This window comes from Lepidochelys olivacea (assembly GCF_965140295.1).
Source record: "Lepidochelys olivacea isolate rLepOli2 genome assembly, chromosome: 5".
NCBI lineage: Eukaryota > Metazoa > Chordata > Testudines > Cheloniidae > Lepidochelys > Lepidochelys olivacea.
Window position 1 is genome coordinate 136,402,394 of NC_140415.1, and position 27,634 is coordinate 136,430,027.

Consider the following 27,634-nt stretch of genomic DNA (forward strand, 5'->3'; position numbering starts at 1 on the left):
GCACTGGACTATCTTGGTGATAGTGGCATGGCTGTATGCAGTGAAGAATAGGTAGAGCTGGTTGTCATCTGCTTACTGCTGGCACTTGAATCCAGTCATCTCACCAATTTACCTAGCAGCTGCACATACAACTGAAATGGGGAAACCGAGGTTGCCTGTTTGTTTGCAGGCATGACAGCAGATCCATGCTGTTTGGGAAGAAATCCTAAGCGTGCACTCCTTTTCAGTGAAGCAGAATGCTAGTTCTTCACAGTGCTTAGTGCTGGTACTGAGGGCCTACAGCCCACACAAGTGGTTTAGCTCCTTAAAACATGATTTGACAGGTTCAGCAGAGACTGAGAGGAAGGTTCTTGTGGTCAGTAACACAGCCTCAGCATAGGCTGGCAGAAATTCTTTGTTTCAGCCTTTGTTTTCCACCTTCTCTCCATCTAAAGCAGGTTATCAAAAAACTATGTGGTGATGGGGAGGAAGGGGACGTTTGGGGCCAGCATATTGATGGCTGAGGCTACTATACAATGATTCACCATATTCAACTCCTGAATGAGGATCTGCTAGCACACTCCCCTCCGCCTATACACACCCGCACTGCAATCAGATCGGTTTTGCACAGGTCTAGACTAGTGGATCCCGATGCAGATCACTAGGCCACATACATCAAGCAGGTGGAGGCAGAGACAGTTTAAAATGTTTTTAAAAGGGTATAATGCTATTCAAAGCTGCTGTTGCTATGCCGTTAAGTGAAACAGATTAGCAAAAGTAACGTTCTTGCTTGTGTCCACTACTTCATAAATCAAGAGAATATAACAGGCAATGCCATCGGACTGGCAATCACCTAATTTTTGTAAGCAATGACCTTCCAGAACATTAAAGATCACAAATTAATGCTCCGGAAACAGAAACACGAACTCAGTTTATCGAAGCAATGAACGGAGACGCGCTAACAAAGCAGCTTGCATCGCTAAGGGTAGGTTTTCATTTTGGGGAGATACACCCTGGACACGCACCGGAGAAACCAAAGTAACCCCCCCCCCCGGGGTGCGGGGGCCGGGTCCTGGCTGCGGCGCGCTCGCGGCCTGTTCTCCCAGGCGCCCCGCGCGACGGAGCGGCGGCTGTGGCCCCGCCAGGCCCCGCGGGAACCCCCCAGCCATGGGGCGGGCGGGCGGGCGAGGGGGGGGCGGCCCCGGCGCCAGAGCCCGGCCGGGAAAGGGGGCGCGACACGCTCCGCTCCCGGCCACAGCGGCCGCCCCGCCGCCCGCTCCGTCCGCCCGTCCGCCTCGGAGGCGGCGCGGGACGAGCCGGGCCCGGGGAGAGCCGAGCAGAGTCCGGCCCCGCCCCGGGCGCTTCCCCCCAGCCCCGCGGGTCCCGGCCGGGCCGAGCGCGGCACCCCGCCCCCCGGGCCGCCCCCCGCCGGGTCCTCCCCGCTCACCATCGTTCTCGTCGCTGTGCCGCCTGCGCGACATGCTGGCGGCCGGGCCGAGCCGGGCGGGGCGGGGCGGGGCCGGGCGGGGGGCGGCGCGAGGCGGGCGGCGCTGAGCACAGGCCCCGGCAGCGCCGTCTCAGTCCAGCTTCCGCCCAGCCGCGCCCGCGAGCTGCTTCCGGGGCAAAGGGCGGCGGGAGAGGGGCGCCCACGCCCCGCCCTTCCTTCCCGCCAGGGGACCACTTCCGGGGCGGGCGGGGCCGGCGGAGCACTTCCGGGGCGGAACAGCAGCCCCCCCCCCCACTTCCGGGAAGATGGGCCCGATCCTGCCCGGCCCCGGACGCCCCCGGCTCCCGCGGGCCCGATCCCGAGGCGCTCTCAGCGCCCGATCAAGCGGCGCGCGAAGCCGGTGAAGGCGGGAAAGCGCCCGGCGGCAGCTCGTCCGCTGCGCGCGGGCCGTGGTGGGTGGCGTGGAGCGCAGAGCCCGGGGCGGGCGTCGGCCGGGCTCGGGCGGCCCGGCAATCGGGGGAGGGACGGGACGTGGCGGGGCGGCGTGAACCCCGCGGGAGGGAAGCGGCCGCGGCGACTGCGGAGCCCGGGCCAGGCCCCGATCCTGCCCTCAGCGAAGCCGGCGTCTTCGCTCCTGCTGGCTCCCGTGGGCCCGATTCTGAGCCCCGGCTAGGCCAGGGCCGAGGAGCGGGGCAGGGCCGGAGGCAGGTATCGGGGCCCAGGCGCCCCGTGCCGTCGCACCCCCGGGACAGACTGAGCCGGAGGGCTCACTGCAGGGGTTGGCCTGGAGCCTCCCGGAATCGGCTTCGATGCCCCGGGGACCACTGCGCGCCGCCCCCGAGACTTTAACAGGAGATTTTAAGAAAACGGCATGGTGTGGTGTTGGGGGGGCATCTCCCGGAATAGCGTCAGTCAGAGTTGGCAACCCTACTAAAGCATGACGCCCTATAGCGTTTGGTGCCAGCATTTCTGTTCCTCTTGCCCCTGGGGCGGGCGCAGCGGGTCCAGACAGCCTGAGCGCTGCCTGGCTCCCGCGCGGCGGCCCACGGTCAGCGAGCGAAATGCCCTCACAGAAACGCTCCTGGCCCGGTCCCCTGGCTCTTTAGGCGCCTGACTCTGATTGAAATGATTGGAAACTGGGCTCCTAAATGCCATCGAGGAGCTGGGCCATTGTTAATAGTTTGGGTGCAATCATGCAAATCCATCCGTGTGGGAGACTCTCTGGGCTTTGTAAATCTTCAATTAGCTGTCCAAGGGCCCAGGAAAAGCCAGTTGCCTGTAAGAGCGTGGACATGCCGTTGTCATGTAAAAATCGAACAAGGAATCGTACCAGGAACCAGATGATACCTCAACGCAGGTGTAGTCAACAGGTGGACCGCGGGCCAAATCCAGACCACCGGATGCTTTCAAACAGACCCCGAAATCTTTTTATTTCCTTATTGACTACCCCTGCCTTAAAGTGTTCACACTATTCAGGGAGTGGCCTCTTGGATTTCATACTGCAAATGGAATTACAAATTTAAAACTAAAAGAAAAGGAGTACTTGTGGCAGCTTAGAGACTAACCACAAGTACTCCTTTTCTTTTTGCGAATACAGACTAACACGGCTGCTACTCTGAAATTTAAAACTGTCTCACAATCTGTTCAATGTATGTTATTCACTGAAAAAAATAGACCTGGTTGAACTTTTCCCCCACAAAACAGTTCTCCATTGAAAAATGCAGTTTGGTCTAAAAAGATTTTGGGGAAACGTGTACATTTTCAACAGCAAAGTGTCAAATTATTTTGGCTTTCTTGATTTGATGTCAAAACATTTTGCTTCAGTGAGGTAAAAATGTTTCATAATGACTTCCTTGTTTTGTTATATTTTGTTTTGACATTATACATTAAATATATTTCTATATTATATATTATATTTCACATTTTAGATTATACTATCGTGTTTCAACGTTATCAAAAACAAAATGTTCTGAATCAAAAAAATTTGGAATTTCCATTCTGTGAAAATGTTCAAAAACTCGACTTTTTGTTCTAAAACAAATTTCAGAATGTTGCCATGTCCTGCTGGATGTAAATTCCCTTTTCTGGCCAACTCTACTGAATGCATTTCATACTGTGTGTGTCGTGAAAGTCCCCTATGGTACAGAACATCCCCTGGGAGGGCAAAACTTGAATTCTTGTTGCACTCCACTAGAAAGCTCTGGAAGAGGAGCAAGATGGACACAAGGAGGCTAGAGACACAAGAAGTACATGCATGTTGGTGTCATAGATATGACACATTTCTCTCTCTCTCATTGTAGTAGTTTTACATGATTCTGGTTTACTGGTACAAATAGTAACGCCATCAAGATGAGCAGTTCATAACTGTTATTTTGTCAGTATAGTTATTGTAAAATTGTGAATTGTATTGTGAATTGTAAATTGTCCCTGAAGTGAAGTGTTTCCAGGATAGAGGTGTGAGATGAGACATGCTTCCTCCAGTACAGAGAGAGCTGAACCATCTGCCTACCAGGGAAGATCAGAGAGAAGAGGGAAATCCATAGCCTGCTATGCAGTATTTAGCATATGGATCAGTCACACTCTCCAATGAACTGGTCAGGGTTTTTGAAACCATGATTATTTCTGTATACCGCTACCCAGCAAAGTTTGTGAGATAGGAAGAGATCATGAGGACTTACTGTTCTGAACTTAGTTGAAAGTTTCTGTCTCTGAAAGCCTGTCATAAAGATCTCCAGACAGCTATCTGGTAACTTCTGTGAACACTGTTTTTATAGTATTAAATTCTTAAAAGATTAAGGCTTGCTGCTGGTTGACTTTTTTGCTGTTGTAGGGCAGTGACAAAGGCTGCGAAGACAAAGACTGCCTTTAGCAATGTCTGTCTCTAGTGTGCTTTTATTATTTTGAATGTATAATATTGATATGTTGTTTGCTGTGTATGTTTGATCAGAATATATACAAATCTGTGTTTTGCCTGCGTCTTCCCTAGATCACACAACAGGATTTATGCCTAACTGCAGGGACACAGCAATGATACCTTCTTCTGTGCTGCTGGATGGAGGAGAAGAAGTGGAGTGCTATATTTTAAGATTTCCAGATCTGGACTTGAAAGATCCTCTTCCTTTGACAGCGAAAAGCAAACTCAAAGCAGAATCAGATACCAGTGTGAGAAAGAAGTATGCATTTGCAAAGAAGAAGGTACATTTTAGTATAGTACTTTGTTGTATATGTTCATAATGCAAGTTATGCAACTGCACAATTTCTTTATCTTGTCAGAACTTGCTTTACAGTGTTCCTATCTCATTCCTGTTACACTCTTAATTCTTGTTATAGTAATAAATTAAAAGTAATTTGGCTCCATTAGTATCATATTTAAATTTAAGGCAGTGGCTCTCAGATTACCGTACCCCTTTCAGGGGTATGATTTGTCTTGTGTACCCCCAAATTTCACCTCACTTAAAAACTGCTGGCTTACAAAATCAGACATAAAAATACAAAAGTATCACAGCACACTTGTTACTGAAAAGTGGCTTACGTTCTCATTGTTACTACAGAATTATAAAATAATTGGAATATAAATATTGTACTTACATTTCAGTGTATAGAGCAGCATAAACACGTCATTGTATGAAAAATTAGTTTCTACTGACTTTGCTAGTGCTTTTTATGTAGCCTGTTGTAAAACTAGGCAAATATCTAGATGAGTTGTTGTACCTCCGAGAAGACCTCTGCGTATTCCCAGAGTTATGCAAACCCCTGGTTGAGAACCATTGCTTTAGGGCAAATGGGGATGTAACTGGTATAATGACCTGATTCAGCAAAGCACTTAAGTATGTGCTTAAATTTAAGTGCTTTGCTGAATAGTTAGGGGTTTTAAACTCTTGCTTAAAGTTTAGCATATGTTTGTGGAATTGGGCCTAAGAGAGGAAGTTAGTGCGTTAAAGAACTGTCACCGGTTTGCTGCTGCAGGATAAGTGAAAAGGTGAATCTGAAACATAGAATTCAAACATAGAGAAACTCTCCACTTGAAATCTAGTCAGTTTAAAGAAAAAAATTGATTAAAAGTTTCCAATCTGAAATCTGTCTCTGATTCCTCCTGCCAATTTTTGCAGGTGTGGAGCAATATTTTCTTATTTTTTTAGAAAAATTTCCATTTTAATGTTGCTGTATGAAAGACTCAAACATTCACTGCGGTCAGGGGTCCTCTGGTGCAACAGTGAAATGCACTTTACATACAGTGATTCTGCCTCTCCAGAGTAAACAATAGCAACTGATTATAGTGAAACAGACTTACACAGAGTACTGTCAAATACACTGACAAAATAGAGAGAAATATTTTGTCTTTAATCACTAGGTTGCATGCAACAATCATGGGTGGGAAAGACACTCCTTATCAGACAGAAATATGACACATTAAAGGAATAGTTTTGTTTTAATAATGTTATTCCCCACTTTTGTACCTAAAAACTGGTGTTTGTATGTGAAACAACATTTTCAAGATGGTCTACAAGGATGCTCCCGACATTTCCAAGGCTAAACCAAATGTATTGCATCGCTTAGCTACAGTAAAACCGAACAGTGCTGAAAAGCTAAGCGTGCAGAGAATGCCTCAGCAATAATTGGAGCATAGACCTCCTGTTCCAACTGAGCAAATGCAGGTGATCAAAATGTTGATCTGAGGAGTGTGGGTTTTTTCACAATCGTTTAAAAGCTACAGGGGGCATATTTAAGGCTCCCAGCTGAGGGCTCAGCTCTGCTCAGACACAAGGACATGCACTGCCGGCTATCTTCCGATACCATCTGCTACGCTTACTCAGACACACTGGGTTGCTGAATGTACATAGTATGTGGTGTGGCACCATGCACATATCTGTGTACACATCTCCCCAAATGGCCATGTGTGACAGAGTCCCCCAAAATAGGAGGCAGAGAGGGTTGTGATTCCTGAAGTGACACCTCATTCTCCTTCCCTTTCCTCTGCAGTCTAAGCCCCTATCACGCCACTGTTCTCCCCTTTCCCATTCTCCCTCAGTCTGCCCCATACCCCACCTCCCTGCCATCCTCCGAGTGATGCTGGAGAGCACAGTAGGAAGGTAAGCATGTGTTTCCCTTGTTGCCTGGGCTCAGGCAGGGGGCTGCTGGGGGAAGTGTACACCTCAGACAGGGACCAGGCAGTAAGGAGGGCAGGCACAGCCACCCTGGCAGTGGAGTTAACTGGACTCAGCGGTAGGCAGCTGTGTGCACTCAGGCAAGAGGTGGTGGGGGCAGAAGATGTGGGACATTTTAGGGATGTGGCAGGATGGTGGGACCCGCCATCCAAATGTGTAATGTCCCAAGAACCGCAGGGTACTTGAGGGGCTTGCCCATGAACAGGAGAGCATGGTTGTATTTAAAACATAAGACTTAATTACCCCAGCAGCGGGTGGATGGGGCTGGAAACTGCAGAGTTGTTGCTGATTGGTGTATCCACTTGCTGTGATTATATGACAAATTGGAGAGTTAATGCTGAGGTCACTGGAATGCATGGAAATACCGTTCCAAGCCCGTGTCCTAGGCAGCAGCATGTTTCCATGAGGCAGGCAGCGGGGGTTCTGTCGGGGGCTGTAGGTGCATGTTGTGGGGACTGATGAGGGGTGCTGTGGCAGCATTGGAACAGTGTCCCCAAAAGAAGAGGACATGCTTATGTTTCTGTCATGGTTTGGGGCCTAGTACTGCAAAGCTTTCCAATATGGCACATGAGGCTGGGCCTGGAAAATAACTCCCCAGCAGGTTAATGTGATAGCTATTTCTAATGAAACCAAGAGCCTTGGCAGGGCAGATTGACAGCATCATGAGAAATGGCATTGCTGAGGAATCCCAGGGTATTTACTTACCCCAACACCCTGTCCAGTAACTGGGCGACCTGTTTAAAAGCACCACATCACTGGGATTTGTCCTTCATCCAGTCTTGAGTTGTGTGACAGGATCTAGGAAGAAACCAAAGCCTAATTGACAGTGTTTGTAATGCTTGCAGGCATTTGCCCTCTTTGTCAAAGCAAAGGAACTGCCGGCAACAGCTAGCTGCCCTCCAGCCATGTGCAGAGCAGGACTGGAGTGGAAATGCTGCAGACAAATCTTTAAAGACCTCACCAGCATTCACATACATGTTGCCACGCAGCATTCCAGCGACATCCGGCAGCAGACAGGTTTGATTCTAAAGCAGTTGGCTGCTGAAGCCAGCACCTCAAGTAACCCAGCTTCTGCAGAGGAGGCAGATAGGCTAAGCGGTCCCACCTGTAACAGCCAGGAGCTCTCTGATAGGCTCCCAGACACAAGCCACATTAGTTTTGATGAACTGACAAGGTAAGAAATTGCCTCAACAATATGAAAACTGTGTTTCTCACTGTAAGCCTGGGGTGAGCCAATGGAAAGGCATCCATGTCACTGTTTGCACCAGTTTAACTACAGCCACTTACAGTTAGCTTTAATTAAACTGATGCAACTTTTGTGTATGACAAGGCCTTAGTTGATGCAGCTTCCCACCTTCATCTCATCCCTCCAGGACCCCTATGATTTATCTAGTGACCTAGAACCCCGTGGACTCATTCCCACTGACTAAACGCACCTTGTGCAGCCGTTGTGACCTGTGCGAAGGGAGTGTGAAGCCTCACCGTGCTGATCTGGGAGCATTTCACCACCGCTTTACACTGGCGTAAATGACTGCACACCGTGCAAGGCGGTGGAGAATCAGGCCCCATCTCTGTATTTTTCCCACTGAGTCGAAGAAGGCCTGGGGTGGAGGAACTCACACGCTCAGAGGCCATAAAAAGGCATCTCTCAAGGAAAGCAACTAGCAGGAGAGGGTGAGAATATGCAGGTTACCCTCTATTATCATCCTCTCCTGGCTCTCCAGCCTGTGGGTTATAACATTTGTCTGTGGGTGTACGTGAGTCTTACTGATTGTAAGAGAGTCCAGCTTACACCACCTTAGAATTTGGCCCCTGATTGGCCGTTTAAAAGAAATGGATGTTTTTTTCACTTGGCTAATTCAAATTTAAGTTTAGTTTTCAAACTTCAGCCGTAGTCCTCAAGGAGCCTCTGACATGTCTGGAAAACACGAGTCCTCGCGTTGCATGTGTTTAAAGAAATCTGGTTCTCAAATGCGAATGAGGTATGAGCTACTGGCACTGACAGGCCATTCAGGGCTAATTAGTTTTTTGTCAACATTGGCAAGGCCACTATAGAAAAAACTAGGGCTATGGAGATCTGCATAGTCTCTGACTTATTTCCGTTTCTTGAAGTAAATGAAAATAAACAGCATAGCCCCACAAAACCGTTTGACAACAGCCTGGAGGAAAATGGCCGGTTCTCTAAGGATGAATTCCCTGTCTGACACCAATCACTGTATTAACTGCATAGTCTTGTGTGCTGCAGAACCTAAAATACTCTTCCTGTTTGTTCTCCCTGGCGGCACTTGTGGCAGCGGCGTGGGAGGAGTGCTGTTATATTACTGTTACTGTGAGGTGGAAGACCCAGGGGGGCTCTGTGCTTGGCAGAAGTCCCTGTGCCAGCACCTTAATCTTACTGGCAAGGTAAGTCTTTAAGGAGTGGCTGTTTCCCCTCCCCATATTTGTCTCTGTTTAGTGAGAAATGATGTGCCCCAGAGAGCCAGGCTGTAATCGGCACTATTGTATTGAGGGAGAGAGCAGAGCATTCAACAAGTTACAGAGAACTGTACGATGGAGAGCCGCATAAGGGAGAGGATTGTTTATTGTCAGGCATGGTTTTGTGTCTCACAACTTCACAGACATTAGGGGCCCCAGTCCATCATCTCTTGTTGAGGCATGGTACTGCAGGCCTGCCTCTACCTCAGTTTCTCCAACTACTGTTTCTTGCCCACTCTAGAGGTTTATGTGGCTCAGCCCTCCAACCAGGTCACTACAGAAGCTCAGTCCCCTTCTGGGCTAGCAGAGTCCAAAGTCACAAACAGAAAATAAAGGGGAGTTCTCAGTCCCATTAAAGTTACTCATCCAGCTACCCTCTGGGTTCAGCTCTCAAGCGCTGTACTTCCCCTTCAGGTGAGACACCCCCTGCCAGGTCCCCAGGTCCCTCCAAATAGTCCTGTGCCAGGGCGGTTCCATCAGGCTTCAGTCCTAGCCCTGCGTTTGTTACCACATGAAGGGCAACCATCTGTGTTCCTCCCCCGCTGAGCAGGCTCTCCCCTCTTCAGCCCTTCCCTTCTGACCAGTGCAACAGGCAGGGCTGATTTAGTTCACAGCAGCACATTAACCCTTCCAGTCTGGATGGGGCTTGGCTCATCCAGCCTGATTCCCTGCGTATTGTAGGATTAGTCACTATGCAACAGTAGATAATACCCATGAACATCTTCTCCAGGCTGTCCTGAACATCTGCAGTGATGGTTCCCTAACTACCTGCCTTCCTACTCTGTTCTGCTGCTCCATTGCTCCTACAGTCTTTCCCCCAGTGCCTACCCTAAACTCTTCCTTCCTTAGCTTCAGCTCTTTGCTCCTTGTCCTACTGTCTTCTTAGAGTACAAATAGTTCCTTTGCAGACATGTGTAGTCTATCTTCCTTGAAATTATTTATGAACTGGGTCCGTGACCTCTGACACTTCTTTTTGATGGACTACAGTGTAACCTCAGAGTTACGAACACCAGAGTTATGAACTGACCAGCCAACCACACACCTCATTTGGAGCCAGAAGTATGCAATCAGACAGCAGCAGAGACAAAAAAAAAACCAAATACAGTACAGTACTGTGTTAAATGTAAACAACCAAAAAATAAAAATAAAGTCCTTCCTTCTCAAAGACAGGTGTTACATTTGCCCTTGTCAGCTGCATGCTTTTCCTCTCTCTCTCGATGTAGTCAAAATTTGCTTCCATACGTTCTGAGATTTTCTTCACTCAAAAAAAAAAAAAAATCTCTACTGGTCGAGCTGTGATGCATCCGAGTTGGATGAGTGAAAGTGAAAGCACTTTCGCCCTTTCTTTCGACTTGCTTTATTGGGACTAATCCCACAGTCCTCACTCAGCTACAACTCCCACTGGAGGTTGTGTCTGACTAATTACTGCAAAATTTGCCCCTTACTGGTAAATTGTTTTTTCTGCTTCCTGCACAAGGTTTTCTGACTTCCTCATTATCCTTTTTAGGAGTACAGAGCAAAACTGGCCATAGAACAATTCCTGCCTTTTGCAGTTTTTCTTTAGCTGCACTTCTCCTCTCTCATTCAGGATCACTATAGTTTTTTTCCCCACTTCTTCTCTTTTCCTAAACATTTTTCTACAACTCTCCTCTCATTCCCCGCTGGTCCTGGTTCATTAGTTTCATTTTGATTGGTTTGCATTATGACTAGATGTTAAATCTAGCTTTCCTTTCTGGCTTCTAGGTGCGCATCGCTTCAGAAGGCATTAATGGGACAGTTGGTGGAAGCAAAGTAGCTACCAATCTTTATATAGAGGCAATGCTTTCCCATCCTCTTTTCAAAAACATTTTGTGCAGAGAGGATTTCAAGGTAAGAGAAAGGGACACACATACAGAATTATTCACTCCAATGTTTGTTTTCATCCTCAAAATTTCTTTTAGAAATAAATGTTACTTCTTGGTAGCATCCCTCTACTGCACTGAAAATCCACATTGAACACAAGGAATTCAGCTCCTGCAGTATTGGCCCAAGGAACAGCTTATTTGTGGATAAACTGTTTTGTTTTATTATTATTTACTGTCCTGTGGATAGTTTCGTGTCTAGTGAGAAAACTTTTTTATGTTGTAAATAAGACAAGCAGATGAAATAATTGAGCATCATTAAACTAAAAGTCTAGTGCTGATTTTAAACTTTTTTCATTAGGGCCCTAGCAAAGTCTTCACCTGTGTATGTGCAAAGTTGCACATGTGCACTCATGCATCGCATTCTCCCAGCTCAAACACCAGCATGTGCAATTGGCACGTTCTCACACCTGCCCATACAGGATGGAATTTTCACACACAGAGCTCCTCCTGCATGCACATTGCTGTTAGTAAAACCCTGAATCTGGCTGGTCCCTCGTGTATTACATCAGGGTCCAGCGAGCCTCATGGATCACTGCAGATTGCAATTACATACAGTCACACCAGGCCAAACGGTGCTCTGTGTCAGGGATTGTTCTGGCTGAAGATTGCAATGAGCCACAAACCCACCAGCAGAGCCAGAGATCAGAAGGGAATTTTGTTTATTCTTTTAAATTTGACGTGAATTTAGTGTTGGTGAAAGGTCCCAGCTTGCCAGTCCCAGATAAAAAAAACACCTTTCTTTAATCAACAAAATAGATTCAGCATATACAGTGGCAAGGCAGGACTCCCTCTACTGCCTGCTAACAGGTCTGTTTCTGGCCAAGAGGAACTGCTGCTAGCAGGGAGTGGCTGGCTCAGTTTCCATGGCGCATCCATTAGATGCCAGTTGACTTTTTTTTTTTTTAAACAGTTATTCAAATAACTGTCCACTGGGAACTGGACTGAAACCACCACCCCTCTCTGGTGGATTCAGAGAGGCAACCTTGAACGGAGAGAAGCCATCACCAATCCCTCGTGCCATCCAGTCCCCCCAAAGCAACTTGCTTGTATTGACATCTCACATGATTTTAGAAACTAGAAATACAGTGGAGTCTCAACAAGTCTGAAGGGATCTGTACATTTGTTGGCGAGTCTTTAATTTGACAGCAAGGTGTCTCTTTGGTGGCATGACCTTATTTCTAATTTCCCAGAGCAGTGCTGGAGGAGCTCACTGTTTCCCAGACTTTCGAGTTGGCGTATTTGAAGAGATCGTACCCATGGGCATCAATCCAAACAAAGTCTCCTACAAAGAAACCGGTACATTAATTTTATGAACAATAACAACTTGTTAATAACAGAGATTGGAACTGAACCGTGAAGTAAATGAGAGAGTAACGCACTGTCAACAGAACACCATCTTCGCACAGTAACCAGGATATGACAAAAGCATAGATAGCATTGTTAGAAAACGTCCAGGGGAGCTGCCGTGCTTGCAATGGGGGTTCCCTTCATAGGGAAATTGCTGGATCAGGTTATTGATTTGCACAATATTTAGCTGCTTTGGCAGCTCGAGAGTAAGCTATCCATTTCATTTCACCAAATTAGTAGTAGTTAAGGTCACTGAGTCTGACATAACACTTGAAGAGTCATCCAGGGCAAGAAAGGATGTAAGGAGAAAATATATATAATTAATAATGGAATGATTTGGAGGAGTTTTTGAGCACAAGAAATATTTATAATTGCTTTAAATATGCATGAGATGTGGATATTTCAGACCGCTCTGAAATTGCCTTTATGGCACAAATACTGAGAGACTAGTAGAGATTGCTGTGTAAGCATTGCTGCTGCATCTGGTATTGCACAAAGAGCCTAACATTGCTGCAGGTAGCCTGTTGTTAATTCCTCCGGTCCAAACTCTACGTGAAGGGCCTGATCCAGAGCCCATTGGGGTCAATGGGCGACCCTCTTTTGGTGTCGCTAGTGTGGCAGAGCTCCAACCTTGTCCCCATGGGTCCCGCGCTTCCAGGCGGTTTATGCTAGCTTCAGAGGCTCACTGCAACCCTCCACATAGCCCTTCTCTCTCTAGGGTCAGGGATACAGTCTACTGAGCCCTTTTCATCATAAGCCAGCAATGGAGCTTGGTGAGAGAATTCCCACGGTTTCTGTTTCTCCTACAGCCTCATGCCAAAACAGTTTAGCCTCCTGTCCTGATGGGCCTCTTTTCCCCTCCCAGGAGGTGTTTCTGTAGTGGTGGGTTGGGGGGAACCCGGGCCTGCTCTCTACTCGGGGTTCCGGCCCAGGGACCCTAATGGTAGCAACTGTTGGCAGCCAACCTTTTACTGCCAGAGTTGCTACATTTCCCTGGGCCACTTCCCCACAGCTCTCCTGCTTCTCCCTTCTTCACCCTTACCTTAGGGCTCCCTTACTAAAGACTTGAAGGTGTCTTCATTAACCAGCCCTTCAGCTGCACTTCCTCTCCTCTGGCTACTCCCTTCCTGACTGGAGTGAGCCCTTTTATAATTATCAGAGGGGCCTTAATTAGAGTCAGGTGGTCACATTAGCTTAATGGCCTCTCCTGACTCTTCGCAGGTTAATTGGAGTCAGGTGTTCTCATTAGCATGGAGCAGCCCCTGCTCTGGTCAGTCAGGGAACAGAAAACTGTTAACCCAGTGGCCAGTATATCTGCCTTCTGCTACTCTGCTGTAGCTCTCCGAGGGCTCCGATATGACCGGCAGCTCCTTTATCTCCATCCGAGGGGTCTTCCGCGAGACCTCTCCAGGCTGCCGGTCTTCTACCAGGACCTCCTTCGGACCTGGAAACTGTTCGCAGCGACCAGGTCCGTGGCGGCCTCCGTGGGGGAAGACCTCCTCGCGGAGCCCCTGCTACACAACCCCCAGCTCCGTGTGCAGGCGGCGGAGTCCCCCTCGGTGCGCCAGAGGTTGGTCCTGCCGGAAGTCACCAGAGTCGGAGACCTCCTGGACTACGACCGGGGAGACTGGCTGGATCCCCTGATGCTCGCTCAGCGCATGGGGCTCTCCAGACCTCATACTGCCCTGCGCGTACTTCAGGAGGTGAGGGCCACTTTGCCGCCCACTGCTCGGGTTTACCTCGACCGGGTCCTGCGAGAGGGCGCGCCCCGCCCACCCTCTACCCCAGGCCCTCCGGACCTTTTCATCGGGACCCTGCCCCGTGGACCCGACCGACCCCCCCCGCCCCTTCACCATGAGCCGGCTGCGCGAGCTGCAGCCAGTCCGGTTCCAGACCGCGCCAAAACGACATCTCTACATGCTCGTGCTCCACACCCTTCATGTCCTCACCCTCGCGTCCTGCCCTGACACAAAGTGGCGGGACCTCCTGCCACCTCTAGAGGGTGAGGAGCCCCGGTGGGCCAGCCTCTATTCCACCTTAGTGCCAAGGCCCGCCGGGGATATCAGTTGGCGGCTCCTTCACGGGGCCGTGAGCACGGGCGTGTATTTGGTGTGGTTCACCTCACTTCCGGACACCTGCCCCTTTTGCGGCGTGAGGGAAACCCTGGTGCATGTCTATCTGGAGTGCGCCAGGTTGCAGCCCCTATTCCGGCTCCTCACCAATCTTTTGTTACAGTTTTGGTTGCACTTTTCTCCTCACCTTCTCATCTACACACTCCCTGTCCGTGGCCCCACTAAGTCGCGGGACCTCCTGGTCAACCTCCTCCTGGCCCTGGCTAAAGCGGCCATCTATAACACCAGGGTGAGGAGGTTGGCCGATGGAGTCTCCTGCGACTGCGGGGCCTATTTCCGATCCTCTGTCCATTCACGCCTCCGAGCGGAGTTCCTCTGGGCGGCGTCCACCGACTCCCTTGACGCCTTTGAGGAGCAGTGGGCGCTGTCCGGGGTTCTCTGCTCGGTGTCCCCGTCCGGTTCCCTTCGTTTGACCCTTTGACCGCACTCCCGTCCCTGTTTTTCATTAGTTGTCCCCCGTAATTGATTGGCTCTCCAGGCCCTGTGGATCTCCCCCTTAGGCTGGGGGGGGCTCCTTTCGTAGTGGATGAGCTCTGCCCGCCCACTTCCTGGATCCCAATAGGGCTACTCTGCTGTAGCTCTCCGAGGGCTCCGATATGACCGGCAGCTCCTTTATCTCCATCCGAGGGGTCTTCCGCGAGACCTCTCCGGGCTGCCGGTCTTCTACCAGGACCTCCTCAGGACCTGGAAACTGTTCGCAGCGACCAGGTCCGTGGCGGCCTCCGTGGGGGAAGACCTCCTCGCGGAGCCCCTGCTACACAACCCCCAGCTCCGTGTGCAGGCGGCGGAGTCCCCCTCGGTGCGCCAGAGGTTGGTCCTGCCGGAAGTCACCAGAGTCGGAGACCTCCTGGACTACGACCGGGGAGACTGGCTGGATCCCCTGATGCTCGCTCAGCGCATGGGGCTCTCCAGACCTCGTACTTCCCTGCGCGTACTTCAGGAGGTGAGGGCCACTTTGCCGCCCGCGGCTCGGGTTTACCTCAACCGGGTTCTGCGAGAGGGCGCACCCTGCCCACCCTCTACCCCAGGCCCTCCGGACCTTTTCATCGGGACCCTGCCCCGTGGACCCGACCAACCCCCCCCCCCCCGCCCCTTCACCGTGAGCCAGCTGCGCGAGCTGCAGCCAGTCCGGTTCCAGACCGCGCCAAAACGACATCTCTACACGCTCGTGCTCCACACCCTTCATGTCCTCACCCTCGCGTCCTGCCCTGACACAAAGTGGCGGGACCTCCTGCCACCTCTAGAGGGTGAGGAGCCCCGGTAGGCCAGCCTCTATTCCACCTTAGTGCCAAGGCCCGCCAGGGATATCAGTTGGCGGCTCCTTCACGGGGCCGTGAGCACGGGCGTGTATTTGGCGCGGTTCACCCCAATCCCGGACACCTGCCCCTTTTGCGGCGTGAGGGAAACCCTGGCGCACGTCTATTTGGAGTGCGCCAGGTTGCAGCCCCTAGTCCAGCTCCTCACGAATATTTTGTTAAGGTTTTGGTTGCACTTTTCTCCTCACCTCCTTATCTATGCACTCCCTGTCCATGGCCCCACTAAGTCGCGGGACCTCCTGGTCAGCCTCCTCCTGGCCCTGGCTAAAGCGGCCATCTATAAAACCAGGGTGAGGAGGTTGGCCGATGGAGTCTCCTGCGACTGCAGGGCCTATTTCTGATCCTCTGTCCGTTCACGCCTCCGGGCAGAGTTCCTCTGGGCGGCGTCCACTGACTCCCTTGACGCCTTTGAGGAGCGGTGGGTGCTGTCCGGGGTTCTCTGCTTGGTGTCCCCGTCCGGTTCCCTTCGTTTGACCCTTTGACCGCACTCCCGTCCCTGTTGTTCATTAGTTGTCCCCCGTAATTATTTGGTTTCCCAGGTCCTGTGGATCCCCCCCTTAGGCTGTGGGGGGATCCTTTAGCAGTGGGCGAGCTTCGCCCGCCCACTTCCTGGATCCCAATAAGGCTACTCTGCTGTACCCAACTGGCCTGGGTCTATCACTCTAGGTTTTGGAACAGATCCTAACATCCCAATTCAGCAAAGCACTTAAGCCTGTGCTTAACTTTAAGCATGTGCTTAAGTGCTTTGTTAAACTGGGACCGAAGGCCCTAGTCTGGCTCTGGTTGAAGCTAATGGCAAAGCTCCCATTGCTTTCAGTGGAGCAGGATCAGGCCCTAACTTTGGGTTCTGCTGTTCTACTGCTGTAGAATATCATATTGATACGTGAAGTCTATTTCATGCGTCTTTACTGCAAGCTGATTAGTGCAAATTATGGCCCCAGTCCTGCACTGGGATCTTCTCGCCTAGGCCTCTGTGTGACATTACTCAGGGAACAATCTGGACTATTAAATGCTGTGTCCCCTCAGTTCTCCGACCTGGGGTGCTTTTTACACTGCTTGGCTGAGAGAACCACCACCTCTGGTCTGCCCACACCCAGCCTCCAGCATGCAAGTTACTCTCAGCTATACTGTATGAGTGCTATGGCCAGCCACTCTTGGATTATACTGCAGAGCAACACCAGCAAACTGAAAAGGAGGAGTATGGAATAAATGTAACTTCTGTGTTTCCTGTTCTCCAGCAGCAGAACAGTAGCTGACCTGGGAAGTGTGTGGCAAAGTCAGGTAGTGCCGCAGCCTGTCCAGTACCTTCGCCACAGAACCATCCTTTTTCTTTCAGGCCAGACTTCCCCCATTCGCTGCACAGGCATTCCATCCTGTGCGCAGCTGTTTGGCACTTAATCGGTGTGTCTCACCAGGCCCTGAGGTGGGTGTGCAGGAATCCCACATGCACCAATACAGACAGAATAGACAAGCACATAGATTTGGCTTAGCCTTTCTCAAAGCCCAACTGGCTAAGAGATTACACGCTAGCTTTATTATGTGAAGTATTTGGTTCTAATTTTGGTTCTGCCAGAAGTGACCTTGTAGAGCTGCTGCCAGGCCCCTAACCTACCAGTTTTCAGGCTGATTTGTCCTAATTTGGTGGATTTTAGAGAGGATGTAAAATTTGGTTTTAAACAGAAACTGAGTTGCAACGTTAACTGCCAAAGGAGAAGTCCCATCCTGGGACATCCCAGTGCTCCCCCCAGGGCTCAGCAGGAGGGCTTGAAGAGGGGACTCAGAACCACACTACAGCCTGGCGTTGCTTGAGCTAACACACTTTGCCAGTGAGTTATGCAGCTAGTTGATAGAAAGCAGCAGAGTGTTGAGAATCAGGATTCCTTGGTTCTGGAAGGGAAATCTGGGCTAGTGTTTAGAGCAGGAGTAAGAGACAGGCTGCACAAGCCCATAGATCTGGCATGTGCTTTGAAGAGGTTGAGTGGCTGAGACTTGGATCTGCTGTATCCAAAACCTGGGTTTTATTCTTAGCTCCACCTTTTGTGGCCTCTGTTACCTCTAAGATAGGGGCAATGCTGCTGTGGAGGCTTGACTCATACAAAGGTTGCGAGAGGCACAGACACACGTGTGGCAGTCGTGGAAGAAGAGGCTTGAATGCCTGGTTTCCTGACTTGCAGGGCAGATCCATTCCCCTAGACTCCAGGGTGTGCCAAGAGTGAGAATCTCTCTCAGCTCCAGCCAGGATCCTACATGTAGTGCTAGGGTCCTTTGCAGGGGCCTGGCATTTGCTCTCTGGAATCAGAGCTATTTTTTATTTAGGAGGTGTTGAAGCTTGTTCTTAGTACCAGTCACTAGATCGCAGCTGGGGCGGGCACATGTTATAAGTGTCAGATAGATATTATCCATGGGTTTTGCCCCTCAACTCCGCACAAAAAAGTGTTAGAAGAAAGTTGGAATTTTAAAAACAAGTCTTTTGGGGCAGCGGAGGGCAGAGAATCTCTGGCCCAAATGACTCCAGATTTGCATCACAAACTGCTCTGAGCCTGGAGCTGTCGTACCAGTTTTCAAGATGATCTGATATTATTTGTGGAATTTGAAGAGGTTTGAAAATTGGACTTTAAACAGAGACATTGGTGCAATGTCATCTGTGGTGCAGCTGTGCACTGCCCCACAATATCATGTCCCAGAGCGTCTGTAAGCACAGCGGAGTGCCCCAAGGGTCAGTCCTGGGACTGGTTTTGTTCAATATCTTCATTAATGATCTGGAGGATGGCGTGGATTGCACCCTCAGCAAGTTTGCAGATGACACTAAACTGGAAGGAGTGGTAGATATGCTGGAGGGTAGCGATAGGATACAGAAGGACCCAGAAAAATTAGAGGATTGGGCCAAAAGAAATCTGATGAGGTTCAACAAGGAAAAGTGCAGAGTCCTGCACTTAGGATGGAAGAATCCCTGCACTGCTACTGGCGGGGGACCGAGCGGCTAGAAAAGGACCTAGGGGTAACAGTGAATGAGAAGCTGTATATAAGTCAACAGAGTGCCCTTGTTGCCAAGAAGGCTAACAGCATTTTGGGCTGTATAAGTAGGAGCATTGCCAGCAGATCGAGGGACATGATCATTCCCCTCTATTCGGCATTGGTGAGGTCTCTTCTGGAGTACTGTGTCCAGTTTTGGGCCCCAAACTACAAGAAGGATGTGGAAAAATTGGAGAGAGTCCAGCAGAGGGAATCACTTTTGATTAGGGGGCTGGAGCACATGATTTATGAGGAGAGGCTGAGGGAACTGCGATTATTTAATCTGCAGAAGAGAAGAATGAGGGTCATTTGATAGCTGCTTTCAACTACCTGAAAAGGGGTTCCAAAGAGGATGGTTCCAGACTGTTCTCAGTGGTAGCAGATGACAGAACAAGGAGTAATGGTCTCAAGTTGCAGTGGGGGAGGTTTAGGTTGGATATTAGGAAAAACTTTTTCACTAGGAGGGTAGTTAAGCACTGGAATGGGTTACTTAGGGAGGTGGTGGAATCTCCTTCCTTAGAGTTTTTTAAGGTCAGGCTTGACAAAGCCCTAACTGGGATGATTTAGTTGGGGATTGGTCCTGCTTTGAGCAGGGGATTGGACTAGGTGACCTCCAGAGGTTCCTTCCAACCCTGATATTCTATGATTCTATTCATTTCAAAAAGGTAAAGGATCCGCTGAAGATAGTAGAATAGTAGCACAATACACTAGAATACCCATAGTCTGTGGGACTTGTGCAAGCCCACCAAAGAGGGACTGTATGGCTCCAGTGATTGGTAGTGGGCTACAGAGCTTCTTCTTCAACACTGACCCAGACAGTCGGCTGTAGCGATCGTTTCCCATTTGGTCCGTTCCTGCACAACTGCAAAGGCTTGACGGCCTGAGAGTCCAACATCGGAACAGACTTGATGAACCCATGTAATAGGAGGGTCTGCCTCTTGGCCGCCTCCACCCCTCAGTTGGCGGAATTTTATCCCAGATGTTACAAACCACCCTGAGAATGGCGTTCGCTGGAACGTCTTGTGGCATCCTTGCAACATGTCCAAAAAGCGTTAGGTGCTGCCTGCGGACAGTGGCCCCAGTAGTCTGTAGACCCGAACGACCATAAACATCTGCATGACAAAGGAAGCTACAGAGCTGCTCACTGCTAAGCCACTGATTCAGATACCATCTAAGGCAGCAAGTACATGGCTCTTGGATGGTCTTAAATTAGCTCCCTGGAGACCACCAAGCCCCTCCCCACCCTTGACATCATCGTACAGAGAGCGAGTACTGAATGGGCCTGGAGACGAAGCTCTTCTTTCATCCATCCAGGTCAGGATTGAGGTAGGTTAGCAAGTGCTGAGCCACCCTGATCTGCTTCATTCTCCAAGGCTGACAGTGCAACACCTTTCATGAGCACGTGTGCTGTCCCCCAAGGTAGCTTTCTGTAAACACAGCATTGTTATCCAATCTTTGGCGCCAGCAGGCAGGCGAGCCAGCCTGTTCCCTTAGATGTGACGGAGCCCTCTACAAAGACAAATGATGCCCGGGGTGCTGTTGCTTGGAGATGCTGTGGAAAGCAGGTGGAGTTCGTCTGGGCTTACATTGACGTAACAGAGCAGGTTGGCTCTGTGTGAGCCACTTCTTGATACCTCCTCCAGGGCAGGCTCATTAGTGTAGAGGTGGCAGGTGGGGATACCTTTGTGCTACCTTTGTTCAGACCCTGCTAGCCCAGACCATTCAGGGTCTGATCCTCCCCAGCCCTGCACCTTGTGTCACAATTTACACCCAGGTGGAGTGAGTGTAAAGTGCCACCAGTCAGCAGGGCAGTGTTTTGCACACGAGGGGTGTAAATGATAGGGCAAGGCAGCAAAGGCTCAGCACTGCTGTTCCACCCAGCCCACTGTAAGACAGATGGCAGCTTGGCATCCTTTGTTCCCTTGATTCATGCTGTGATGCATTTGTTCATTCACTGAAGCCTGTGGAGTGACATTACAGATAAATTTGCCCAGTATGTTTGAGCTGAGACCAGCTGACATTCCAGTAGCGCTCACTTCCCAGAGAAGCTTGTCATGCACATGTGTCACTGCTGGGTTAGAAGAGAGGCCAAGCGGAATTGCTAAACTGGTCAGCATTTAAAACAGCTCAGCTTTTCAGCGCTTCTTTCCATGTGTTTTATTTTTAGGAATCCATTTATCCCCCGAGGAATTTCATAAAGAAGTAGAAAAATATTTATCTCAGGCTCCTCAAGCACAAAGCGACACCATTTTACTGGACTGCAGGAACTTTTATGAAAGTAAAATAGTAAGTGCTGAGTATTTGCTCCCTGTGAGGTATTGTTGGTGGTTGGGGGGATCATTTCACCCTGTCCGCATGTGTGGGTGATGTGACTGAGGGGAAGGGATTGCCATGCTACCTTGCAGCTTGGTGGTGCCAATTCACGAATGGTACGTCGCCTCAAGCAGCAAAGGACCTGTCTGGCTTCTCAGTGCCGTACTGAGGGTGGCCCGACGGCTCAGTGCCCAGCAGTGGAGCAGCATGTGTAGTCTGATGTGAAACAGACGGGGGATGCCAAAGCTTTAACAACAGAGAAAAGCCATTCAAATCTGGTTTAGACAGCCAAAGCCCACCCTGCCTTGGCCATCAGTGCAGCAGAGAGACATCCTGACCAAGTCCCCATCCTCCAGCCACGCCCTCTGTGCCAGCCACAGGGAGGAGCCTCAGTGTTATGTCACAGAATCATAGAATATCAGGGTTGGAAGGGACCTCAGGAGATCATCTAGTCCCACCCCCTGCACAAAGCAGGACCAATCCCCAATTTTGCCCCAGATCCCTAAATGGCCCCCTCAAGGATTGAACTCACAACCCTGGGTTTAGCAGGCCAATGCTCAAACCACTGAGCTATCCCTCCCCAGGCGATCCCGTTCACACTGGGGTAACAGGGTAGGATGTCTTGGCTTTAGAACCAGAATCCAGATGCTGTGAGGCACAAAGGTATTTAGGCACCTAATTCCCTTTGAAATCAATGGAAGTTAGGTGCCTAAATACCCTTTGAGGAGCCAAAGTAGCTGCAGTGACCTGGAGGGTCAGGCCCAAAGGGTTGGTTCTTTCTTTAGTTCAGCCAGTGTTCCCACTCCTTTTGCCAGTGCTGTCGATCACACAGCCATCTCTTCTTGTTACAGGGTCATTTCCAGGGCTGCCTGGCTCCAGACATCAGGAAGTTCAGCTACTTTCCCAGCTACGTAGATGAAAATCTAGAGCTTTTTAAAAACAAGCGCGTGTTGATGTACTGTACAGGAGGGATCCGCTGTGAGCGTGGCTCCGCCTACCTCAGGAGCAAGGTGAGAAGCCATTCTGGGAGCACCTGGGTCAGGGGCTTGGGGCATTCATTGCCAAGCCTGGGAGGGACTATATGGGGGTGGTCTTTTCTGTTGCTGGTTGGTGAAGTTGTGTTTTATAGGGTGGATGGAGTGTCAGGTCCGTATGTTTGTACATCTGGTGGGAATCATAAGAAGGGCAGAAGGCAGGTGCCCAAAACAACCATTCCATTGGAGCCTTTTGTCAAATGAGAATCACAATGGGGGGGATCTCAATTTTCAGCCCCCCTCCCCCCCTTCTCCTTGTACAGTCTAACCTATGTAGAGCCTGTGTTTGTTGTGCAAGGAATGCTGGGTAACTCAGTGTACTTCCTGCTTGGGTGGAGAGGAATGTCATGTACACACATGCACCTCCTGCAGCTGAGGACAGACTCAGGTACTTCCAGGATCCTGTTTTCTGGGAAGAGAAGCTTGAGGCCCAGGCTCAAAGTGTAGGTAAATTGCCTAGGGAGGTTGTGGAATCTTCATCATTGGAGATTTTTAAGAGTAGGATGGACAAACACTGTCAGGGATGGTCTAGATCAGTGGTCTCCAAACTGGGGTGCGTGAGATGATCCAGGGGGTGCATGGCAGCAGGAGTGCCGCTGGACGGTACTCCGCCGTTTTTTCTTTTCTTCTGCGGAAGCTCTGCACGTCCACGGCTGGTGTTCCCCTCCGGCGGCCCGCCTGCGGCAGGTCTTCCGTTGTTCTTCTGTCGGCGGCACGTCTGCAGCAGGTCTTCCGGTCTTCTTCCGTCAGCGGCGCGTCTGCGGCAGGTCTTCCGGTCTTCACCTGGGGGTGCATGAGCCAAAAAATTTGGAGACCACTAATCTAGATAATACTTAGTCCTGCCTTGAGTGCAGGGGACGGGACTAGATGAGATCTCGAGGTCCCTTCCAGTCCTGTGATTCTGTGATGGCCCTTTCTCAGAAGAACACATAATTCCTCTGATCTTGGGGTCCTGCTGCTTTCTGGTGAAGTCCTTCCATTGGGATCAGGTTTCACTGAGACATGGCATCCTTTCTCCCTTTCAGAGCCTCTCCCACTTAGGAGCATGTTTCCTTTCCCAGTGAGCCCTCTCACCAGCTCCCCTGAGAAGTTCTCCCATTAGGAGCTTTCTCTTTCTGTGTTCTGGGGACTGTTTCTCTTCCCTGAAGCCTCTGTTGTCTAGGAAACACCCCGTGGGAGCAGCTGCCTAGCCAGTTCTCCTGAGGAGTTCATGCCCCAGGTACTTCCTCCCTGTGTTCTCTCCTGCCGGAGCCCACACCATCCTTCATAAGGCCTAGGTGTTCCTTAACTGATTAACTACTGCCCAGCTGCTTAGGCTGTCGGTTATCCCCAGATGGGTCTGGGCTGGCTCCTCTTCAGCAGAGCCTGGCACAGGTAGGCTGGGAGCTGACTGCCTTTGGGGCCAGCTGCCCTGTGCCATGCTGTCATCACCCCACTATCGGAGCACCTCACAATCATAGGCTTAATCCTCACAAGACTCCAAGGAAGCTCTGAAGGCTTATCCCCCTTTCACAGACAGGGAACTCAGGAACTAGATAGATTAAGTGACTGGCCCGAGGTCTCAGAGTGGATCAGTGGCAGAGCTGGACATGGAGTCTAGATCTCCCAGGTCCTAGTCTAGCACCCCATTCACATGACCATCCTCCCTCTCTCACACCTCTATTCATTATCCCCTGCCCAGAGAGAGCAAGAGATCAGTCCAGATAAACTTTCTCTGGAGATTTGAGGCTTGATCCATTTACACCAGTGTAAACCCAGAGGAACTCCACTGAAGTCCCTAGAATTACACTGGTGTAAAACTGGTGTAAGCAATGGGCGAATCAGGCCCTAAGAGCTTTTACTGTATAATACAGCGACCGTTCTTCAAGATAGCGTCCTCTTGGCTCTGGAGTTGATCTGGATTCTTTCAGAATCCAGACCACAAACACCATTCATGAACCACAAAAGCAGTGACCCTTTGGCTCCGTGTCAATCAGCCGCTATGCAGTATTGGCAGCCACAGTAATACCCAGTAGGGACTGACCGTGGGCACATGCATAGTGTCTTATGGCTGTCACTGGGATATTGCTCCTTTTCCAAGGGGTCTAGTTCCCTGTTTGAGCATTGGGCAGTCTGGCACAAGCTGGCTGGGACAGCCTAAGCTGGGTTTTCTGGTGCTTTGTTTTAAACAGGCTGTATGCAGGGAGGTTTACCAGCTCAAGGGCGGCATCCACAAGTATCTGGAGGAGTTTCCCGATGGGTTCTACCGGGGGAAGCTGTTTGTGTTTGACGAACGTTACACCATCTCTTCCAATGAAGATGTCATTGCAGGTAGGGCCATCACATCTCAGATCACAGAACAAGAGCTGTAATAGTCACCACAGAGCCCTCTAGGACAGAGGCTCGCACACTGTGGTCTGGGGAGCACCTACAGCAGAGAGCAGGTTGGGCTCGGGGTGCTGGCCTTGCTGCCTTGTTTCCAGCTACTGAATTGCTTTAAAGACAGCTAAAAATCTAAGGAATGCTTTCCTAATACGGCTTTTTTGACAGTCAATGGCACAGGGACGCTCTGTGATCAGGAGTGAGAGGGGAGGTTGTCTGCACTCAGGACTGGCAGGGCAGAGGGCCGTGAGATAATGTTTCTGTGACATCGTGGACAGCACAGCACACTGTCCCACTGGGGAGGAGCGGATTGTAATGTAGGCCGCTAGCACTTCTACCCTCAGTAGTGGTTTTGTCACCCCTTTACATGATCAAACCGTTCTGAGCCAGCCATTGACTCTTCTACCGCCACACAGAGCTGGCTCCACTAACCTTAGGCTGCCACACTATGGAAGAAAACCTGGTAGCAACAGCCCATGGGGTGCTCGGCTGTTTCTAGCTTTCAAGGCTTACACAGCCCAGAGAATTGTATTTCACTCTAGTAAAAGCTGAAGATGAGTGAACACTCCCTGGCTTTCCAGCTGGTGTTGCTCTTCAGCTGTTCAGCTCCAGCTTGGAATGACATTGCTGGTGAGAAGTGACCAACAAAGGACTTGGGCTAAGCTTGCCTGTGGCTTGTCTGCTGCATCTGAAGTGGAGTCAGTGAGTGCTCTGAGGATGGTGCTGCTGTCTCTAGATGGATAACCACTGTGAGCTCAATAGCAGCTGACTCGACTTATTCATTTGCCATAAGTTTATCCATCTTGAAGGTGACAGGCTTTGTGCTGGGAATAAAATGTCCTCCTGAAGCCCTGGCCATGCTCAAGAGGGACTGAAGGGGAAGCAGCATGGCTCAGCAGACAGCTACATGCTAGACTAGTCAGGTTTAGCTCCCAGCAGTGCAGCTGAGTCGGGAGGAAAGCTGCTCAGTAAAGGACAAGTGCTCTGGGTTGTTTAGGGATGTGTAGCCTCTAGGACTCTGTCCCCCCAAGCCTGGGAGCAGATTCCAAATGCAGCACTACCATTCCTGTTTGTACACGATAGCCCCAAGGAGGCATGGGCTACTGCCTAGGGACAGCCAGCTGCTGCGCATGGGGCCCTGGATGGCAGGAAGGAGTTTATCCTAAGTTTGTTAACATCAAAATCAAAATAAAAAGCCCCTTTTGTGGGCAGGGGCTAGCTCTCGTTCTGGCGAGGAAGGGCAGGGAAGCAGGGCCAGAGCATGAATGCAATACCCTGGAAGATGAAGGGTCACCATTTGAATGAATTTTGGCAGCCCATTCAGACCATACTGCCGGACATTCTTAAGGCAGAGCCCTGTGGCAAAGGATTGCCTAGCAGGAGACCACAGTGCCCCCAGTGCAAGTGTGATAGGCAGGGCAGGATGGGTTTTAACTCCACTTCTCCTCTCCCTAGAATGCAGGTACTGCGGGACGCTATGGGATCAGTACAAATTGTGCTCCAGCCTGCACTGCCGGCAGCTTGTCCTGACCTGCCCAAGCTGTCGAGTGAAGGGATTGACGGCTTGCTGTCCCGTTTGTCAGGAGAAGGGACTCAAGCTGTCTTCAAACCCTTCTGGATGGATGGTCAAGGAGGAATGTGAATGCACGGACAGACGGCAGCGGGTCCCAGTCAAACACATGTAAGAGAAGCACAGGAAAACATGAGACACTCCATAATATACACTCGCGTTCTAGGGTATGGGGCTTCCAAATTTGTGTGCCTGCTTCCCAGTTATTTTCATTGGATTTGTACATTGAGACCCCTGAAGTGGCTTTGAAACGCTCAGCCCCAGTGTCTCTTTAGCGCTTGATTGCACCATGAACTACCCCCTGGCCAAGTGTAAATTAATGGAGCGTCAAACAACAGTGGTGCTACAGGATTCCTGCCGCTGCACTGAAGTTACTGCTCTGCCTCCCACAATGTGATGGGCGCCAGGGAGAACTTTATGAGTACAGTACATGCCGTGGGATTCAGCCACTCACAACCAAACAGGAGCCAGAAGGTGAAGGAACAAGCAAGGTCTATGCTGTCTTTGCCACCATCACTGAGCCATGTGTGTGTCCTGGGCCCACCCCCCACACTCTGCACGAATTAGGGAGATGGAAGTAACAGGCTTTTAATCACTGGGAACACAAACAGACTGTGGTTGAGGCTATTTTCCACATAAACACCAGCAGCCTAAGTCTTCTCTCCCTTACACCGGTGTAAGTCAGGCTAGCTACACAAGTCCCTGGGTTTACACTAGCAGCCAGCAGGTGTGAGACTAGAACCTGGACCCACGACTTCATCCCAGCGAAAGCCGGCGACACTCAATGGCCATGTACAACCTCAGTCAAGTTCATCTGGCGGAGCATGTTGTGTGGGAAGAGGGAGAAGTATAACCCACTCACTGCCCCTCTCTCATGGCAGTCAGTGCCCAGGTGTTACCATGCAGAAGGGAATTCACGTGACTGAGTTTTTAAATGTTCAAGATACAGCCCTTAGCCCAGGACTTGCATCGTGCTGTGTGTGCTGCAGAACACCAGCGGGGTTCTGAAATGCATTGAAATGCAGCCATTTGCTGAGGAAAGCACGGGACATGATGTAAATATTAATGAGCATCATTGGAGTAGGAGTGGTGATGTGTGGAGTCCCCGCGTGATTGCACACAATGGACACATGAGGTCCGTATAATGCATCTCCACGGACCCAGAGTGGTACTGTTACACTTACCGGCATGGACCTGTGTCGCTCTGCTGCTGTGGGATGTCAGACTTGACTCTCAGCCCTTGTTAAAGGCATAAGAGGCCTTCAGGAACCTACGGAACTAGAACTGGAATTTGTCCCATCACTTGATGCCCTGACTAAAGTCACTGGGCCAGGGCCAGGCTCACCAGATGGCCTTCTCTTGAGCCAGGCTTGTCAAGCACTGACAATGCCAAGTTTGTAAAGAGATTTTATTAATCGTTTGGAAGACTTGTCACTAGTGAAGAAAATCCCCTTTGAAATGTATCCCCCTGTCCGTACTAATGACCAGTAAAGTCACCTAGTGCTATGTCCTGACAATGGCTTTTAAAAAACCCTTCGCTCGGTATCATGGGGTCTGCTACTCGCTGCTCAGCAGCGCC

At 50.3% G+C, this 27,634-nt stretch overlaps 2 protein-coding genes across 4 annotated transcripts in view; one reads left to right on the plus strand and one right to left on the minus strand.

Moving 5' to 3' along the window:
- The window catches only part of NCBP1 (nuclear cap binding protein subunit 1), a 59,717-nt gene extending 58,191 nt beyond the window's left edge, over positions 1 to 1,526 (minus strand). Inside the window, exon 1 of the mRNA XM_084628440.1 lies at positions 1,427 to 1,526. Coding sequence (XP_084484566.1) covers positions 1,427 to 1,460 — 34 coding nt within the window. The 5' untranslated portion in view covers positions 1,461 to 1,526. The remainder of the gene's footprint in view (positions 1 to 1,426) is intronic.
- TSTD2 (thiosulfate sulfurtransferase like domain containing 2) lies at positions 930 to 27,572 on the plus strand. Of its 3 annotated transcripts, none has more exons than XM_084628443.1 (10): positions 930 to 964; positions 4,413 to 4,621; positions 7,437 to 7,765; positions 8,886 to 8,994; positions 10,810 to 10,935; positions 12,161 to 12,266; positions 20,945 to 21,063; positions 21,942 to 22,100; positions 24,296 to 24,434; positions 25,941 to 27,572. In XM_084628443.1, exons 2-10 carry the CDS (start codon positions 4,430 to 4,432, stop codon positions 26,168 to 26,170), a joined length of 1,509 nt encoding a protein of 502 aa, XP_084484569.1. In that variant the 5' UTR covers positions 930 to 964; positions 4,413 to 4,429; the 3' UTR covers positions 26,171 to 27,572. The 3 variants fall into 3 exon arrangements, with proteins under 3 accessions (XP_084484569.1, XP_084484567.1, XP_084484568.1); XM_084628441.1 differs by lacking the exon at positions 930 to 964 and adding an exon at positions 1,658 to 1,878; XM_084628442.1 differs by lacking the exon at positions 930 to 964 and adding an exon at positions 1,979 to 2,783.
- The last annotated feature ends 62 nt before the right edge of the window (positions 27,573 to 27,634 follow it).

What these genes read in the sequence shown, in the direction of transcription:
- TSTD2 (XM_084628443.1), top strand. Translation starts at nt 4,430, where the DNA reads ATGCCTAACTGCAGGGACACAGCAATGATACCTTCTTCTGTGCTGCTG. An exon ending in ACTTTTATGAAAGTAAAATA is followed by an intron (nt 21,064 to 21,941) that starts GTAAGTGCTGAG and finishes TTCTTGTTACAG; the next exon opens with GGTCATTTCCAGGGCTGCCT. An exon ending in CCGCCTACCTCAGGAGCAAG is followed by an intron (nt 22,101 to 24,295) that starts GTGAGAAGCCAT and finishes TGTTTTAAACAG; the next exon opens with GCTGTATGCAGGGAGGTTTA.